Raw genomic sequence first — 17729 nt, 5'->3', positions numbered from 1 at the left:
GACCACATTTCATAAATCGGAGTGAGTATATACTTTGATTGGCCCAGTGGTTGGGACTTGAGAGCATGGTCAAGCTGCCACCACCGATTCAACGCGTTCTGGATTCGACTCCCGGAGCTTGATCATCGTCCACGCAATATTACCTACATACATGAGCGTGCCTACGGCCACCGACAGGGTGTACATGTCTATGGGATGGTCACATAGTCTGGTGGGATCGGGGGATAGCTCCTCTGAGGGAGGGTCAATCAGGCACATATTTTGGTGCTTTTTTTCCCCCTGCTTCCTTCTCAAATTCATCTTCCAACCCTGACTGAGACATGATGCCAACACGAGATTCATTGTTGCAGGAGGTGACAGCCGGCCTCTTGTATCCCGAACCCTGACTTCAGTGATCCATGAACAAAGAATTGCGTCTGAGCGGCCCTTTTCACTTATGGACACATCAGACGAACGGTTACATAATAGCCACAAAAGAGACCTGTTGCTTTGTCCTCTGTTGCACCAAGCTTTTGAAGCCCAGTTGAGTGGGAGGTCGCAAAACATTGCGTGGTCTGCTTTTCAGCCCATGATGCCAAAGGTGCGGTTCCGTCAAACCGTTTTCCACGATTTTGATTGCTTGTAACTTTTTCATTTAAAGTGTATGCTTCCTGCCTATGCTTCTTGCCCTTCATTCTCTGCAAGTCAACCGCTAACACCTATCAGCATGTCTCTCTCCCTCAACATTCCCAAGATGACCTCCAACTTCACCGCCAGCAACAATCCAAACATCAGATACGAAGGCTCTTCTCAGACGAAGAAAAGCGAAGCGGATTACATCCCACCAAAGCGATTCTACGTCGCCCTTCCTCAAATCGCCCTCGACTACGCCTACTTCAAGGACAATGTAACAACCAACAGAATCCTTCGCCGCTGGAATCTGTGTCTTCGTGCCTCTCTCTCTCGGCATCGACTCGGTCATTATTTGACTCATGACGGTGTGCCGTCTCCCAACAACGATCCCTCCAGCAAGGCATACAAAGACTGGCGGAACGATTGTTTTGATATCATCGAGTTAATACTCGCCTCGGTGCAGGGGATGGTGTTGGATATGAGTAATAAGGGGTGGTATCCTCTCTCTGAGGACCCAAGACATCATTATCTCAAGGTGTTTGAGACGTTTGGGTTGAATGGACCGGAGGATCTTTGAGAATAGACAAATCGATCACACTCATTCCATGAATCCAATCAACAAAATTCCTTTTTCCAACAGTACCTATCAACAAAAGCGGTCTACCGCCCCTCTTCCTACCCCCTCTCCCCATAAACCTCCCCCTCAGTATTAACCCAGTCAGCCCACCTCTCCACCCTCGGCCTCCCACCCCCCGGCCAATGCCCCTTATACACCTCCCCCGTCCTAAACCCGCCCCAAACCCTTCCCCCAGTCAACAACCAAACCACCACCACCTCAAGCACATACCCCAAGCAATAATACGCCGCCCTCGAATGATACCACCTCTCCTCCCCCCACGGCCTCGGATCAAACATCACCCCCAACCTAAACCCCGCCTCCAACGTCAACAACAATGCCGTCACCGCAAGCAACCCACTCCTCGACCTAAAACGGGAGTACTCCCCATCAATCACCTCATGATCCTCCAAATCCCCCACCATCACCACCCCGACCGTCAAAACAGGTATAAAAGCTACAAAAGTCAATACCGCAACCGCAACAAGAAGCACATTCCTACATTCCCAAAGTATAACCCCATCGTGAGTAAAATAACAATTAACGCTCACCACCACCGCCATGACGAGACAAATAATAACAACCGCTGCCCAGAACCGGAAAAAACCCTTGACCAGGGTGCGGTAACCGAAAATGGCGTAATCACGCACCCAGCGACGCGTTATGATTAGGTTGGCGATGTAGAGGAGGATGATACCGGCCATGGAGAGGATCACGGCGGCGATTTCGAGGCGGAGGTTGGAGGGGTGGACGGACCAGGCTATTCTTAAGGAGAGGGCTAGGATCCGGAGGAGGCAGAAGACGGAGAGGAGGATTGGGATGAGGGGGCGGGTGGAGATGCCGGGGTGGCGGTGGCGGTAGAGGGAGAGGTGGTGGAGGGTTAGGTTGAGGGGGATGGGGAGGAGGAGGAGGAAGAGGAAGATGGAGCAGAGGGGGATGTCGACTGGGGGTGTGGGGATTAGGCCTGGGTAGGCGGAGGGGGGGCGGTAGGGGGTTGTTAGGTTGGACTAGGTGGGGGTTAGTGACTACCTAGGTAATAAGGGGGAGATGTGATGGGGGCGTACAGGTTGTTGAAGGCTGGATGGGGCGTTGACGAGGAGCGATGGTGGTGAGGTAGGGTAGCCGAAGGATGTTGAGGGTGATGGGGTTGAGCCCATGTCTTGAGGGGTAGGGTTGAGGTCGTGGGCGTAGCACATTTTGGCCTGTCGAGGTCAGGGGTATGTTTACTGATGTTGATGGTATATTCAGATGCCCTCAAACCACGAGTCAGAGTGTATCAAATTAGCTGACAGTGAATGATCACAGTTGGGGACATTGAAAAGTCGTCTAGAGGTGACGTCAATGTCAAAGATTACCCCTGAGTGAGGTAACGTTCTGTGCGAGGGCACTGACACTCGCACCACCAACACATCTCGGGCGCACAGACGACCTGCTGAAGAACGTGAATGAATCCTAAGCTTCCTGGATTTACTGCCCGGGATGAAAGCCTAAGCTATCTCAACCTAGAAGGGGTAGTGACTGAATGTGCAGCGGCGATGATGGTAGGATGTTAGCCACGAACTGTTCTCAAAGGTCGACAGGGTTCGATTTAGCCCGCTCTCATCCTTGAGGTACGTGGCTGTCGCTTGTGTCGCAATCCTTGAGGAAACAAAGTCAGCAGAAGTTGGTGCAATGCTCTCGCATGGTTAATTTGGGACAGGGCCAAGGCCCTGAATCATCGAGAGCATGCAAGACGCGTCGAGTGTCAGAGACCACGCTGGAGGACATGATCCATGATGCCAGTCAGTTAAGAAGCCAGCTTTACCAAGGTAATAGTTCTCCTACCTGTCCGAAACAGCAGACCCCAAAAGGGCTCGAATATGCAAACAAAGTACTGAAGGTAGGTGGATTCCTCCTTTCTCGCCAGACGGCTGCCTTATCGGGGGGGGACTGAAATCTTTTGAGGCCTCTAGCTTTCGGTACACCAGCACCAGATCACGCGTGCCTTCCTAAGGTGCCTTCCCTTGCTATAAAGGAAGGAGCAAGCTGCCCCCTGCGCCCAATTTGCATAATCTCTCTGGCTGGGCAGAAAACATTCAACTCTTTATTCTAAGCAGCTGAGCAATGAGCTCCAGCGCCTGAAATACCAGCTCTTCGAGAAAGACAGAGAGCTTGGGACAAAGTTGGACGAGCTAGTAGTGTTGCGAAATGAACTTGTGGCGAAGAGAGATGAGCTCAATTCAACGCAAAATCGGCTTTTTGAGATGAAGGAAGAGACTGATGCAAGGTACGAAGATATTTGCATCGAGTTTGGGTATACGGAAGAATGCACTCGTGGCGAAAGATGAAGAGCTCGCCACAAAGGTCAACGAAATCGAAAAAAACCCCCAGGATTTGAACAATAAGAAACAAGAGATCGGGATATCAAGCACGAACTGACCGCCAAAGTCGAAGAGCTGGCTGTTGTCGGCACCACCGTTACTACCCTAACAACTGAACTCGCAAAGGTCAAGGACGATCATCAACAAGAGTTGGGACGGATGAACGACAAAATCACAAGCATGGAGAAGCAGTTCCAGCAAGAGTCGAGTACCAAAGATCAGCAATTGGCAGCGGCAGAGGATACCATAGCTAGCCAAGATCGACAGATAGCAGTCCTGACCCACGAAAAAGACAACGACATCAAGCAAGCAAACGACACTATCTAGAAGATCAAAGCCGAGCTCGAACGAGTCTCGGAGTCAAAAGATCTCACGCTATGCTTTTTGGCCAAAGAGCTTTGTACGTTTCTGACAGAGATCGATGTTTCGGGAAGACAATGGTTGAATATTCTGGGCGAGAAAGACTATTGCTCACAGCTCCGCGTGACGAATGGCCTTTTGGCTGACGGCTATTGGTCCATCCAGCCTGCTTGGCCAACAGAACAGGAACCGGGAAAGCCAGGAGTTGCTAATGACGCTCCCAATTTCGAAAACGATGATGCTCTTCCTTTATGCATCTATGGAGTTTCTTGCACAGCAAGTCTCTCAGCCTCCAGCCTTTGCCATTTCTTGCTCGCAGAGTTTGACGGAACGGCTTGACAGAGCTGTGTCTGCCAAGATTTGGGTCGTCATGAAAATCATCAAGAACCTTGCTCTGCAGTGTGTGGCACAAGAGAACATCCAGTTTTCGAGACTTCAGACTGCATTGTCCGTTCTTCAAATCGAACGCCTTATCAAACTGAGATAGGGTGAGACCTCCAACGTGCAGGCTACATTGATGGGGTGGATCTCAGCAACATACCCGTCACTGCCATCGCTGGGCAATGCCGTGATAAGCGGAATCTCTTTACGCGAGGCTTGTCAGAATCTTGGGCACGTCTTTCAAGACGAGGGGGAAGACCCCATTACGACTTCGGTCAGGGGTATAATTCCAGTGGGCCAATCAGATGGATTTTTGATGATGGAATGCGTGGAGGATAATGACGGGCAAGACCAGAAGATATGGAGTGTTTTGCGTGAAAGAATCTGGCTATCAGGAAGGGATGACGACGTCCTGATGGTTGAAGCGCCGCAGTCGTGGAAGAAGAACAGAATATGAGGATCGAGTTGTTGGGATACGAAAAAGAGGTTTTGAAGGCGCTCTTGGGTTATGAAATCTAGAAGCAGTAAGCAGTGGCAGCGGAAGCTTCGCAAGGATGGACACGGTAGTGAGCTATGGGATGCTGTCGACTTGAATATAATAAAATGTACTACACTTTCTTTCCATGATACTTCTATCGTGACTTTGTTGATGAGATTATATAATGCATGGTTGGGTGCAAGACGCTTCTTGGCACATGTCATCTGACCTCGCGCCAGCAAGACACGCCCCACCATGGCGACGCGCTGCCTAAAGTCAACATTATTACCAATCCGCGCCAAACTTTCCAACACTGGCACGTTTCTCGCCGCCTACATCAAAACCCTTTCCTCACAGAACTTGCGCCTTTTGTGAGCTTTCTCCAGATTTTTACCAATTGGAAAAATCTCACACGAAGAGCTGCACTGTTTCTGCTCACCCAAGCTAACAGGATGTACGTACTTCCTGGCAGTCAATTGGTCTCTGAACCGCGACTAATGACCATCACAGGATACCAAACACCCCCGCCGCGAACAAGGAGAACGTCGGTGCCCCCCGAAGCAAATTCCCCACACCACAATCACTCGACCGCCTCCGGACGCCGTTCAAATGCCCAGGGTCGGCCACTCGCACCGTTGCTACCGACCGCCCAGCTCGCAAGAAGCGGAGAATCGACTACAAGGGCACAGATGGAGACGTTGATCCGGATGCCGACAAGCCCTACACAAATGCCGACCGGCTAGCCCTGGCGAATCGCGACGCCAACAAGTTCCCAGTATTCCAGCCAAAAGACAAGACCACAGTGTTTCGCAAAGCCTTTTCGGTTCCTCTCCTGAACAAAGATAGCGCTGCCTACAACCCCAATCGCCCCCCACCAACACTTGGCTTAAGACAGGGAGCTGTATTTGTCGCAAAGCCTCTGCATGATCCAAGTGGCGAGTTCGCCATTGTCCTGTATGATCCAACAGTTGACGACAGGCCAAAGGATGCGCCTAAGCCAGAGGAAAAGGTCGAGGAGGAAAAGATCGTCGAGCCCTTAGAGCACAAGAGTCTCGCCGAGATCTTGGGGATCAAGAAGAAAATTGTTGGAGAGCACCCAAGGGTACCGGTGGTCATCGATCCAAAGCTTGCCAAGATTCTCCGCCCACATCAGATTGAAGGTGTCAAGTTTATGTACAAGTGTGTGACGGGCATGGTGGATGAAAAGGCACATGGGTGCATCATGGCCGATGAAATGGGTCTTGGCAAAACGCTACAATGCATCACACTGCTGTGGACACTGCTCAAGCAGTCTCCTGATGCTGGCAAGACAACAATCCAGAAAGCTATTGTTGCCTGCCCAGCAAGTCTGGTGCGCAACTGGGCCAACGAGTTGGTCAAGTGGCTGGGTCCGGATGCTACGACGCCTTTCGCTATTGACGGCAAGGCTTCAAAAGAGGAACTGACCCGACAGCTTCGCCAGTGGGCCATTGCAACCGGACGAGCCGTCACGAGACCCATCATCATCGTCTCATATGAGACCCTCCGTCTGAACTGCGAAGAGCTCAGAAACACAGAGATCGGACTGATTCTCTGCGACGAAGGTCACCGTCTGAAGAACAACGACAACAAGTTATTCACTGCCCTGAACGGCCTCAATGTCAAGCGTCGCGTCATTCTCTCTGGTACACCCATTCAAAACGATTTGTCCGAGTACTTTTCACTCATCAGCTTCGCCAACCCGGATCTATTGGGTACACACCTCGAGTTTCGCAAACGCTTCGAGATTCCCATTCTCCGTGGCCGTGATTCCATGGCCTCTGAGGCTGAGAGGAAACGTGGTGATGAATGTCTTGCCGAGCTGGCCACCATCGTCAACAAGTTCGTCATTCGCCGTACCAACGATCTGCTGTCCAAGTACTTGCCCATCAAGTACGAGCACGTCGTCTTCTGCAACCTGGCCCCCTTCCAGCTCGACCTATACAACTACTTCCTCACCTCGCCAGACATCCAAGCCCTTCTCCGTGGCAAAGGCTCCCAGCCACTCAAGGCCATTGGTATTCTCAAAAACCTATGCAATCACCCAGATCTTCTCAAGCTCCCCGATGATCTGCCCGGCTCTGAACAACATTACCCCGATGACTATGTCCCCAGGGACTCTCGTGGCCGCGATCGCGACATCAAGCCATGGTACTCGGGCAAGATGCAAGTCCTCGACCGTATGCTGGCCCGCATCCGCGCCGACACAAACGACAAGATTGTCCTCATCAGCAATTACACCCAAACCCTCGACCTCTTCGAGAAACTCTGTCGCAGCCGCGCCTACCCCTGCCTCCGTCTCGACGGTAAAATGCTGGTTAACAAGCGCCAGAAGCTCGTCGACAAGTTCAACGACCCCAACGGCGACGAATTCGTCTTCCTCCTTTCCAGCAAGGCAGGTGGTTGCGGTCTCAACCTCATCGGCGCGAATCGCCTCGTCCTCTTCGACCCCGATTGGAACCCTGCCGCTGACCAGCAAGCTCTCGCTCGTGTCTGGCGTGATGGCCAGAAGAAGGATTGTTTCGTCTACCGGTTCATTGCCACGGGAACAATTGAGGAAAAGATCTTTCAGCGTCAGTCGCACAAGCAGAGTTTGAGTTCGTGTGTGGTGGATTCGGCGGAGGATGTGGAGAGGCATTTTAGCTTGGACAGCTTGAGGGAGCTGTTCCAGTATCGGCCTGATACGAAGAGCGATACGCATGATACGTTCAAGTGCAAGAGGTGCAAGCCAGATGGGAAGCAGTTTATCAAGGCGCCGGCCATGTTGTATGGTGATACGAGTACGTGGAATCATTTTGTGAATGAGGGGTTGAAGGGGATACAAGATTTGTTGCTGAGGCAGGAGATGGGGGAGAGGGAGGTGAGTGCGGTGTTTCAGTACATTTCTCATTAAATGGGGGTGGCAGGAGTTGTGATGGGTCATGGTGTGGATATGGCCTTGCTGTAAGCGGGATGAAGTATTTTCCTATTGATGATGTTAGCAGGGGAGGGATTGCGTTGCTAGTGTTGGTATTTTAGTGTTGGATGCATTGCTCGGCGAAGGAGTTAGAGAGGTCATTTATTAGCCACAGCGTATGTCGCATGACTTGGAGCCAAAAGACATGAGAGACGATAAGGGACAGTACTATGTGCTTTCCATTCTGCAACACAAATAAACTTTGTTAACCTCAACAACTACATCCCCCATGTTTCTTTATATATGTATACATCTCCCACATCTACAACTCATCAACCACATGCCCCTTTGTCTCCTCCTCAAACCTCCTACTCTTAGTATTCGCCCCCTCCACCTTCTTCTCCTTCCCCTCCCTGTTCCTCCTCGCCAACTCAGCAATGTCTTCATCATACTCTGTCCACTCGGGCACCTGCCTCCTAGCCCTCTCCAGCTTCGGCTCCTTCGTCTGCGGGTTATTACACAAATCAATCGTCCTCGCCTCGCCCAGCGTCTCATCGCTGCACCAAGTCTCGCACCAAAGCCACTCCTGCGGCAGGCTAAAAATCGGAATCTGGAACTGCATGTGATTAGGCAGATCCTGATCGAGATTCGCCAGCGAGTTGGGGTCAGCGCTCAAAGAGTGGTACTGCTGCCTCAGCCTATCCCCCGCAGCAATCTCCCTAAACTTCTTGAGATCCACGACGTAAAGAGCCGAGATATGATACGGCAGTCCCCTCAGATAATTGGCCCAATACCCCGTCTTCCAGAAACGGAACCCCTCCATCTCGGTGCGGGAGTCGCACATGGGCGTGAAGCCGTAGGGCTTACCCTCGAGGTCGAGTTGGACAAGGTCGTACAGATCGGTGCGGACGATCTGATCCGCGTCGACAAAAATGACTTTATCCAACGACAACGGAAACAAAACGTCAAGAAACAAGATTTTATACCCCCAAATCTCGCGCTGCTTCTCCTTTTGCTGACGCAGCCAGTGAGGCCATTTGTACGTCACCATCTCGTACTTAAACCCGTACTGTTCCGCAAGCACGGGAATAAAGTCCTTAAAGGAAGGCGAGAGGAATTGCTCAATGAACCAAAACTTGACAGTGTGGTTCGTGTGCCGCATCACGCTGACCATCATGATGTTGAGCATACGCTCATACAAGTGGCCCGAGGCAACCGAAAAAATGTTGATCTCCGCGTGCTCGGTCTCGCTGAGGGACTTGATTGCAGGCTTTGACTTGCCCAGGATGCCTTCGGCGAACTTGAGGCCTTTGTTGAGGTAGTCCATTGCTGATCCTGAGGGGGCGGGTTCGGGGTCGGTGGGCTCGAGGACGTCCTCGCCTTCCATGCCTGGGTTGCGGGTTAGACGGGGGTAGAGGGTTGTGCCTTGGAAGTCCATGAGGGTGACCTCGGCGTTTTCGTCACCGGGAGCAGGGGCCCAGCCTTGGGCTCCTACGCTGACCATGGTGAAGATGTCCGAGGAGCGGCCTTCCTTGAGCTTGAGGTTGTACACGCCGGGGTTGGCTTTGAACTGGAAGAAGCCGAGGTTAGCCATGATGATGGTGTCGGCGATGTGGGGGTTGCTTTCGGTTCCGAGGACGAGTTGGGCGCCCTTGGGGGGTGCGCCGCTGGGCATCTCGCGGGAGTGGCCTTCGATGAGAATGTTTTCGAGTTCGTAGATAGCTTCGACATGCTCGGTGCCACGCTTGGCTTTGATATCCTTAATACGAAGGTTGTCCAAGTCGTCGACCGAGACCTTGGAGGTAACGAGCCAAGCAGGAGGAACATCCATGCCGGCAACAAACAAGGTATCCCGAGGAACACCAGCAAAGTTGGCTGACAGGGACGCAACCTTTCCATCCTGGTCGAAGGTGGGAGCAGAGTTGAGAACATAGCGGTAGAATCTCTTGATGGGCAGCTCTTGAACATTCTCTGTGGGGTTGAGGAACACCCGAAGATGCACGCCCTCCAACTCGGAAAGAACCTTGAGGATAGCAGCCCACTTTTGTCCACCCTCGCTAGCGGGATTGATGATGGCAGTGAAGAAAATGGTGGCCTTGGAAGCGTCACCAACCTCGAATGACGTGTGTTCCTTCTTGAATTCGCTGAACTGACTGATTCTCACAGATGGCGCAGAGTCAAAGATGCCCTGTGGGAGATCAGAAATACCCGAGAGAGCAGTGACTGAGGTCAACTTGGCGGCATCCAAAGGACCAGAAATCTTATCACCGAGGCCAAGATCCTCGATCGCCCTGTGAACAGGAACGATGCGCTGGGCACGCTCCGTCTCAAGGAAGGTCTCCAAGTCTTCAGGCTTGAAGTCCTCGGCAGAGGGGATAGGGCCTACAAGGCGGCCGTTGAGGATAAGAGCGCTGTTGCCTGCCTTGAGGTTGACGCTAGACAAGAAGCTGGCCAGAGCAGCATCAAATTCACGATCAGCCTCAGCTGACACATTATCAAGGACGGTTTCAAGATCCAACAGGGTGTTGACGGTCGCTAGACTGTCCTCCTGCTTCTTGATATGAAGAGTGAGGGCAGATGCCGACTGGCTGGTACCCTTGGGGTTATGGACGATATCCATCCTGACGCCCGGGCTATCCTTGCGGAATTTTAGGGCAAAGTACGCCAGCTTTTGACCATCGGGGGTACTCAAGTCAGTGATGACCGTCAGCGCAGCCCAGTCTTCCTTGGTTGAGTCCTTGTCTGCCTCAACAACAGGCACCTTTTCAAAGAGGTAGGCATTCTCGGTGTAGACCTTGTTGACGTTGAGAATGGTGATATCACGGGCATCCTCAGGGTAAATAAAAGTGTTGCGGCGAGCGATGGCCTTTTCAGCGAACTGGGCCTCGATGTTTGTCTCATCTCCAATCTGACCAAAGTACACCCCCTGCTGAATCTCCTGCAGCTCGGCGCCCAGCTTTTGGTTCATGGCTCTAAGCCAGTTCTCTTCTCTCGGAATGGGGAAGCCGTTGAAGAAAACAGGAGGGACTTCAGTGTCGGCGCGGAGTCTTTCAACCCAATGCTTAGCAAGATGGATTTGCTTTTCATGGTGCTCCGAGGTGAAGATGTCCTTGAAAGCCAAGACTGTAGCGTCTTCCTTCGGCTTGCGGTCCTTGATAGCCTGCTTAAAGACTCCCTCATCGGCCTTGGACGTCTTCTTTGACTCGAGAGAGTTCTCCAGGTAGGCAACGGTAGCAGAGAGACCATAGGTATCAAGCAGGTAGTAGACCACCTTGGCTTGGTCAATGGCTTCTCCGGTGGGGGTGAGAGGGACAAAACCAAACCGGACGGGAATCAGTCGCTTCATGAACACGAGGAGCTGCTCAACAATGATGATGACGTCCTCAGGCTTTGTCAAGTCGACCGGGGCAACTAAGTTGAACATGTTCTTTCGCACTTGAGGCAGTCCACCGAAGCTCTGAAGAATGGTCCAAATGCTTGGCGAGAACTCCTGGTATCTTTTGTCCTTTTCGATGTTGTTAAGCCAGACGATAACCTCACCATCCTCGATCTTGTCCCGCCAGTCGAACCTGCGAGGTTCATCATCTGCCGATTTGGCCTGGGCAATTTCGCTATGACCAAGCAGAGACACGGCTTGTTCTCCGGTCAAGCCAAGATCCAAAACGCCGTGAATTAGCTTGCGCTCACGGGTCAGAAGATCGACCAGTCCAAATGGTTGAATCTGACGGTCAATCAGTTGAACACCGTTCATCCACAAGACGTTGACACCCTCAGGGGCCAAGACCTGGCGGTTGAGACGATGCTCCTCCTCAAACTCCTCGGAAACGTTATGTGCGCCAAGCGAGGTCGAGTATTTGGGGAAATCTTGGGTGAGCTTGAGGAGCGTTTCGAAAGGCGAGTCACTTTTCATGATAAAAGAAGCAGCCTTCATGGCGAGAGGAGTAAGCTCAGACTTCTCCAATGGCTTGATATCAGTAATCTCTTCCTCGTCATCCAGGACCACATCGGAAGCTCCAATGGGTTTTTGCGCCTCGTCTTGGGCCTTCGCGGCGCCTGTGTCTCTGTCGTCGATGACAATGTAATCAGTTCTCTTGAGGGTGAGGGCAACTCCGTAGCCGTTAACGGAGAGAGTCTCCTCTGGGTGCGCAGCGCTTCTCTTGTACCTGATGCGGTAAGAACCCTCTCCCTTTTGCGCGATCTCTTTGGCTGTCTCGTGGAATTTGCCAAAACTTGGTGAAGTGATATCGGCATACAGAATAATATCCTTGGCACCGGCGCCGAATTTGTGATCAAATGGCAACGTCCTTTCCTGACTGCTCTGCTTCACATCGGCGTGCGCCTTTTCCAAAGAAGGAGTGCAGTATTGCTTCCCATCAAGAAGATACCACTGAACGCAGCCAACCTGATCTTCGGCCAGCGATGGTTCCACGGCTGTCGAATAGTATTGGTAATGCGCCTCAATTCGAGGGGCGGCAGTTCTCATGGACAAGGCCAGCTGGAAGGTCGAGAGAGCTTCCGCATCCATGTGTCCATCATCCTGGAGTACTTCCACGAACTTCTCGTACAGCGTCTTGTCCGTCTTGGCCTCCACAAAGTCGCCCTTTGCGACACGATCGAGGAGGGCAAAGTAAGCTGTCGCATTGTCGGAAGCTGCCGTTTCTCTGGTTTATGTTAGCTCTGCCTTTGCCTCTTGGGTTTTACCAAGTCGTATGGACAACGTACAGCAGTTCAACCAGATACGGAGGGGCAGGGAAGGCCGCCTTCAGCGCAACATTCACCGACGGGGATGCCCCGACATGGGCTGGGGACAAGCATGTTGCGAGGATGGCAGCAAGACCTAATGGTAGTTGTGAAAGTCGAAGCATGTCGACAGTTGCCCTGTGGGCGCGCTGTTTCTATGTGCCGAAGATATGGTTGCCCAAAGGTCTGGATTTCGTGGTACTGGAGATTGCGTCAAGTCTGGAAGTATCCGCCAGCGGACATGCGCCTCGGCTTAATATGACACGCTGGCGTCAGGAGCAGGTGAACAATTCGTTGGGTTAACCCTAAGTGAAAGGGAAAATAGTAGAATTGGATAAGAAGCTTGTCCCTATACAGCAAGTAGGAGATGGTGTCAAGACCTTGTCTCTTATGCCTACACTTCGTCGCTACCACCACTTCATATGGTGGGTCAACCGCTGTAAGTGCTGAAGCTCTCAGCTGTCAATTCTGGACACATCACCAATGGGGAGCTTAACCAATCCGGACTAGCGCCCGCTAGAGCTAAGGGGGTAAAGCCACGCTAACGTCAGAAAAAGGTTGGCACTTTTAGTAGCATGTGGCTGGTGCTCTCTGCCAAAAAAGCCAGGGTGGGCCCGGAAAATTGAATGTGCGTTTTGTGCCTGAGGCTGCAGCCAGCTCCCCCCCTTGTGCAGCAGTGGAACCCACAATTGAATGAGATGCCACGAGTCTCCTATGATTTGATGGGGACCGAGTGGACATCTGGACAACAACAGCAGCGGCCCCAATTCCTCGGACACAACACCACCATCTCCCTCAAGACACACGACACGCCGCCATTACTTACCCCAGGCGCTGCTCACTATCTAATCTCTCTTTTGCTACGAGCGGGCATCGGCATTTTTATTAATCGTCGATACTCCCTCCTTACGAAGTTACGAACCCCTTCGATACCGCCCCCCCCATTTTGATGCCAGGTGCCTGGGCCTAGGTATCCTCCACCAACCAAGATGCAGTCCGCTTCGGGCATGCTCACAAAAGTATACCTTCATCACATCTGGCTGCATAGGTGTTGGTGTTGACACTTTTTCTAGTTCGAGTCCAAGTCGTCGCGCGCAAAGGGAATTGCATTCCATCCCAAACGGTTCGCAGCTCCAGAGCTTCCCCGCCATTTCACGGCCACGCTGACACTGAACCTACCAGACCATGGATCCTCGTCTCGCTTCACTCCTCGACCATTCAGCTTTGGGACTACCGTATGGGCACACTGATTGACCGATTCGAAGAGCACGATGGCCCCGTCCGCGGTGTCGATTTCCACAAGACGCAGGTGAGGAATGGCTGGGATTCGGTTAGGGGATAAGGTGGACAGCTTGCTGATTCTGCGGTAGCCCCTGTTCGTCTCGGGTGGTGACGACTACAAGATCAAGGTCTGGTCTTACCAGACCAGGAGGTGTCTGTTCACCCTGAACGGTCACTTGGACTACATTCGAACCGTCTTCTTCCACAACGAGCTCCCTTGGATTGTCAGCGCCTCTGACGATCAGACGATTCGGATATGGAACTGGCAGAACCGCTCCCTGCGTATGTGTGCTTGGAACTACAGGGTGGGCTTGGAATTCTTGCTGACGGAGAAGGACAGTTTGCACCATGACGGGCCACAACCACTATGTCATGTGTGCCCAATTCCACCCCAAAGATGCCGACCTCGTCGTGTCCGCCTCGCTCGATCAGACTGTTCGTGTTTGGGATAGTAGGTGAACTTTGGGTCTAGACACTGCCTGTCAGGTACTGACAATGCTGCCTAGTCTCCGGCTTGCGCAAGAAACACTCCGCCCCTGCGTCCATCTACGAAAGTCAAATGAACCAGGCCAACCAACAACAAGCCGATATGTTTGGAAACACCGATGCCGTCGTCAAGTTCGTTCTCGAGGGTCACGATAGAGGCGTTAACTGGGTCTCGTTCCACCCTACCATGCCCCTGATAGTGTCGGCGGGCGACGATCGTCTCATCAAATTGTGGCGTATGAGCGAAACCAAGGCGTGGGAGGTCGATACTTGCCGCGGGCATTTCCAGAACGCCAGTGGGTGCTTGTTCCACCCTCACCAGGATCTCATTCTTTCGGCCGGCGAGGATAAGACGATTCGTGTTTGGGATCTGAACAAGCGTACGGCGGTACACACGTTCAAGAGAGAAAACGACAGATTCTGGGTCATCGCCGCGCATCCTGAGATCAACCTTTTCGCTGCTGGACACGATAATGGTGTAATGGTGTTCAAGTTGGAGCGCGAGAGACCCGCGTCGGCTGTTTACCAAAACCAGCTCTTCTATATCACCAAGGAGAAGCATGTCAAGTCATACGACCTGCAAAAGAACGTCGAGTCCCCAACTCTGCTGTCTCTCAAGAAGCTGGGCAGCCCCTGGGTTCCCCCAAGGACGCTGTCTTACAACCCTGCTGAGCGTTCGGTTCTTGTCACATCCCCAGCGGACGGCGGCTCTTATGAGCTCATCAACCTTCCCCGTGATGGTACCGGCGCCATTGAGCCAACCGAGTCCAAGCGGGGCTCTGGTAACTCGGCCATCTTTGTTGCCCGTAACCGCTTTGCCGTCCTGAACACCGCTGCCCAAACCATCGATATCAAGGACCTTCAGAACAACGTTACCCGGTCCTTCAAGCCCCCTCTTGGCACTAGCGACATCTACTTCGGCGGCACGGGTAACCTTCTCATCATCAGCCCCACGGCAGTACACCTTTACGATGTTCAGCAGAAGAAGACCACTACCGAGCTCGCCGTAAATGGTGTCAAGTACGTCGTCTGGTCCAACGATGGCCTCTATGCCGCTCTCCTCAGCAAGCACAATGTCACCATTGTGACCAAGACCCTTGAGCAGATCAGCACGCTCCACGAAACGATCCGCATCAAGAGCGCCACCTGGGACGACGCCGGCGTCTTGTTGTATTCCACCCTTAACCACGTGAAGTACACGCTGTTGAACGGCGACAATGGTATCGTGCGCACTCTTGATCAGACTGTCTATCTTGTGAGGGTCAAGGGCCGTAACGTCTACTGCTTGGATCGTGCTGCGAAGCCCAGAATCCTCCAGATTGACCCTACCGAGTACCGCTTCAAGCTTGCCCTTGTCAAGAGAAACTACGAGGAGATGCTGCACATCATTCAGAACTCCAGCTTGGTCGGCCAATCCATTATTTCGTACCTGCAAAAGAAGGGCTACCCAGAGATTGCCCTTCAGTTCGTGCAAGACCCCACCACCCGCTTCGAGCTTGCGATTGAGTGCGGAAACCTTGAGGTGGCTGTTGAGATGGCCAAGCAGCTGGACAGGCCAAAATTGTGGACGAGATTGAGCGCCGAGGCCCTTGCTCACGGGAACCACTCCATTGTTGAGATGTGCTATCAGAAGCTCAAGCAGTTCGACAAGCTCTCCTTCCTATATCTCACAACCGGTGACGAGGCCAAGCTGACTAGGATGGCCAAGATTGCTGAGCACCGCGGAGACTTTGGCTCTAGATTCCAAAACGCCCTCTATCTCGGTGAGGTTGAGGACAGAATCCAGATGTTCAAGGAGATCGATCTTTATCCTCTGGCCTACGCTACAACCAAGGCCCACGGTCTGGATGAGGAGTGCCAATCGATCTTGGAGGCTGCCGGTCTCACAGAAGACGAGCTCAACCTCCCCACCTTTGGCGAACCTCTCACGCCTCCCAAGCCCGTTGTTCCTACATACAAGGCCAACTGGCCAACAAAGGCCACATCGCAATCCTTCTTCGAGAAGGCGCTGCTTGGCCAGATGGAGGGTCTTTCATTAGAAGACGAGTCAGCGGTGGTTAATCGTGTTGACGCCGAAGCTGAGGAGGATGGCGCTAAGCGCGACCTCCTTGGAGACGCCGATGAGGAGGAGGAGGATGCTGGCGGCTGGGACATGGGTGATGACGTTGTGCCAGAGATTGAGGAGGGCCTGGCCGATGTCAACATCGCTGAGGCTGGTGGTGCTGGCAGCAGCGAGGCTGAACTCTGGGCTCGCAACTCACCTCTGGCTGTTGACCATGCTGCCGGTGGCTCGTTTGAGTCTGCGATGCAACTGCTCAACCGTCAGGTTGGTGCCGTCAACTTTGCTCCTCTCAAGTCCCGGTTCTTGGAAGTATACCAGGCTTCCAAGACATATCTCCCTGCGTCGGCCGGCCTTCCCCCATTAGTCAACTATGTTCGCCGCACGGTAGAGGAGGCTGATCTTAGAAAGGTGTTTCCCGTCATCCCCAGGGATCTGGAGTACCTTGCCGAGCATGATCTTCACCGCGGTTACAAGTGCATGAAGACCAACAAGCTGGAAGAGGGTGTGACTATCTTCAAGAATATCCTGCACTCGCTGCTTGTCAACGCGGTTGGCTCGGAGGACGAGGTTGCGGAGGCCAAGAAGGTCATTACTGCTGCTGCCGAGTATACCCTCGCCATGTCGATTGAGCTTGAGCGCAGGTCTCTTGGCACACCAGAGGCCATCCTGGCCAACCCCAAGCTCCTGAAGCGGAACTTGGAGCTTGCCGCTTACTTTACCATTCCCAAGATTGAGGTGGCTCATCGCCAGTTGGCTCTGTCTAATGCCATGACTCAGTCGATGCGCAGCAAGAACTACAGCAGCGCGTTGAGCTTTGCTAACAGGATAATCTCCAACGGTGATGCTGGCGGCGCTTTGGCCAAGCTTTTGGAAGCTGTAAGTCCTCCTATCTCTAACATGTGATAACTAGGTGCTAACATGACACAAATAGGCTCGGAGAAACAAGGCCACCTGTGAGCGCAACCCTCACGACGCGGTGGAGATTGAGTTTGATCAATTTGCCGAGTTTGAGATTTGCGCGGCGAGCTACACGCCCATCTACAGCGGCACCTCGTATGAGGAGTGCGCGTTTGACGGATCCAAGTACCACACCAAGTACAAGGGCACCGTCTGCAAGGTGTGCGAAGTGTGCGAGGTTGGCAAGCACGGCAGCGGTTTGAAGCTTTTTGCTTGATCAAAATGGGTTGGTTTGGTTGGCTGGTTGGTTGCGGTAGCAGGCGGGAGTCTTGATATATAATCGCCTTGCTGTTATTGTTGTTGTTGTTGTTGTTGTTGTTAGGTCTTTTTCGTTTGTCAAAAACGGGGGAGCGGAAAAGCAAAGGGGGGGAAGGAAGGAAGGGGGTTGGTTGGGGATTTTTCTTCTCACATTAGAAAGTGCGTGGTTGGTAGCAAAGGGCGAATGATTTATTTTTTTTGGACGCTAGCGAGTAAAGGGATTC

General features: G+C 52.6%; 5 protein-coding genes across 5 annotated transcripts; 3 read left to right on the top strand and 2 right to left on the bottom strand.

Moving 5' to 3' along the window:
- Positions 1-522: 522 nt before the first annotated feature.
- QC763_511669 (uncharacterized protein) lies at positions 523-1246 on the top strand. Its single transcript, XM_062913725.1, has 2 exons — positions 523-641; positions 707-1246. Exon 2 carries the CDS (start codon positions 707-709, stop codon positions 1187-1189), a length of 483 nt encoding a protein of 160 aa, XP_062764493.1. The 5' UTR covers positions 523-641; the 3' UTR covers positions 1190-1246.
- Positions 1247-1287: 41 nt separating this feature from the next.
- On the bottom strand, positions 1288-2538 carry QC763_511668 (uncharacterized protein; the record flags this gene model as incomplete). The annotated part of the gene is made up of 2 exons (XM_062913724.1): positions 2293-2538; positions 1288-2235 (listed from the first exon to the last, which is right to left on the bottom strand). The coding sequence occupies exons 1-2, from the start codon at positions 2422-2424 to the stop codon at positions 1288-1290; spliced, it is 1080 nt and encodes a 359-aa protein (XP_062764492.1). The 5' UTR covers positions 2425-2538.
- A 2524-nt stretch (positions 2539-5062) lies between these two features.
- RAD54 (DNA-dependent ATPase protein rad54) lies at positions 5063-7997 on the top strand (the record flags this gene model as incomplete). The annotated part of the gene is made up of 2 exons (XM_062913222.1): positions 5063-5178; positions 5318-7997. 2 exons carry the CDS (start codon positions 5063-5065, stop codon positions 7716-7718), a joined length of 2517 nt encoding a protein of 838 aa, XP_062764491.1. The 3' UTR covers positions 7719-7997.
- Positions 7935-13038, bottom strand: KRE5 (killer toxin resistant protein). The gene is made up of 2 exons (XM_062913221.1): positions 12444-13038; positions 7935-12382 (listed from the first exon to the last, which is right to left on the bottom strand). Exons 1-2 carry the CDS (start codon positions 12584-12586, stop codon positions 8044-8046), a joined length of 4482 nt encoding a protein of 1493 aa, XP_062764490.1. The 5' UTR covers positions 12587-13038; the 3' UTR covers positions 7935-8043.
- A 121-nt stretch (positions 13039-13159) lies between these two features.
- Positions 13160-17626, top strand: QC763_506300 (uncharacterized protein). The gene is made up of 7 exons (XM_062913220.1): positions 13160-13480; positions 13535-13584; positions 13644-13770; positions 13832-14024; positions 14083-14193; positions 14249-17166; positions 17222-17626. Exons 1-7 carry the CDS (start codon positions 13451-13453, stop codon positions 17462-17464), a joined length of 3672 nt encoding a protein of 1223 aa, XP_062764489.1. The 5' UTR covers positions 13160-13450; the 3' UTR covers positions 17465-17626.
- The last annotated feature ends 103 nt before the right edge of the window (positions 17627-17729 follow it).

The sequence above is a fragment of the Podospora pseudopauciseta genome (assembly GCF_035222475.1).
Source record: "Podospora pseudopauciseta strain CBS 411.78 chromosome 5 map unlocalized CBS411.78m_5.2, whole genome shotgun sequence".
In the NCBI taxonomy this organism is placed as follows: domain Eukaryota; kingdom Fungi; phylum Ascomycota; class Sordariomycetes; order Sordariales; family Podosporaceae; genus Podospora; species Podospora pseudopauciseta.
The sequence above is the reverse complement of the archived record's forward strand: the minus strand, read 5'-3'. Positions and strand labels throughout refer to the sequence as shown.

Excerpts from the sequence above, each read along its gene's own strand:
- QC763_511669 (XM_062913725.1), top strand. The coding sequence starts at position 707 with ATGTCTCTCTCCCTCAACATTCCCAAGATGACCTCCAACTTCACCGCC.
- KRE5 (XM_062913221.1), bottom strand. The coding sequence starts at position 12,586 with ATGCTTCGACTTTCACAACTACCATTAGGTCTTGCTGCCATCCTCGCA. Across the intron at positions 12,383-12,443 it reads CCGTATCTGGTTGAACTGCT|AGAAACGGCAGCTTCCGACA; the intron begins GTACGTTGTCCA and ends AACATAAACCAG.
- QC763_506300 (XM_062913220.1), top strand. The coding sequence starts at position 13,451 with ATGCAGTCCGCTTCGGGCATGCTCACAAAA. Across the intron at positions 13,481-13,534 it reads CTTCGGGCATGCTCACAAAA|TTCGAGTCCAAGTCGTCGCG; the intron begins GTATACCTTCAT and ends CACTTTTTCTAG. Across the intron at positions 13,771-13,831 it reads TCGATTTCCACAAGACGCAG|CCCCTGTTCGTCTCGGGTGG; the intron begins GTGAGGAATGGC and ends ATTCTGCGGTAG.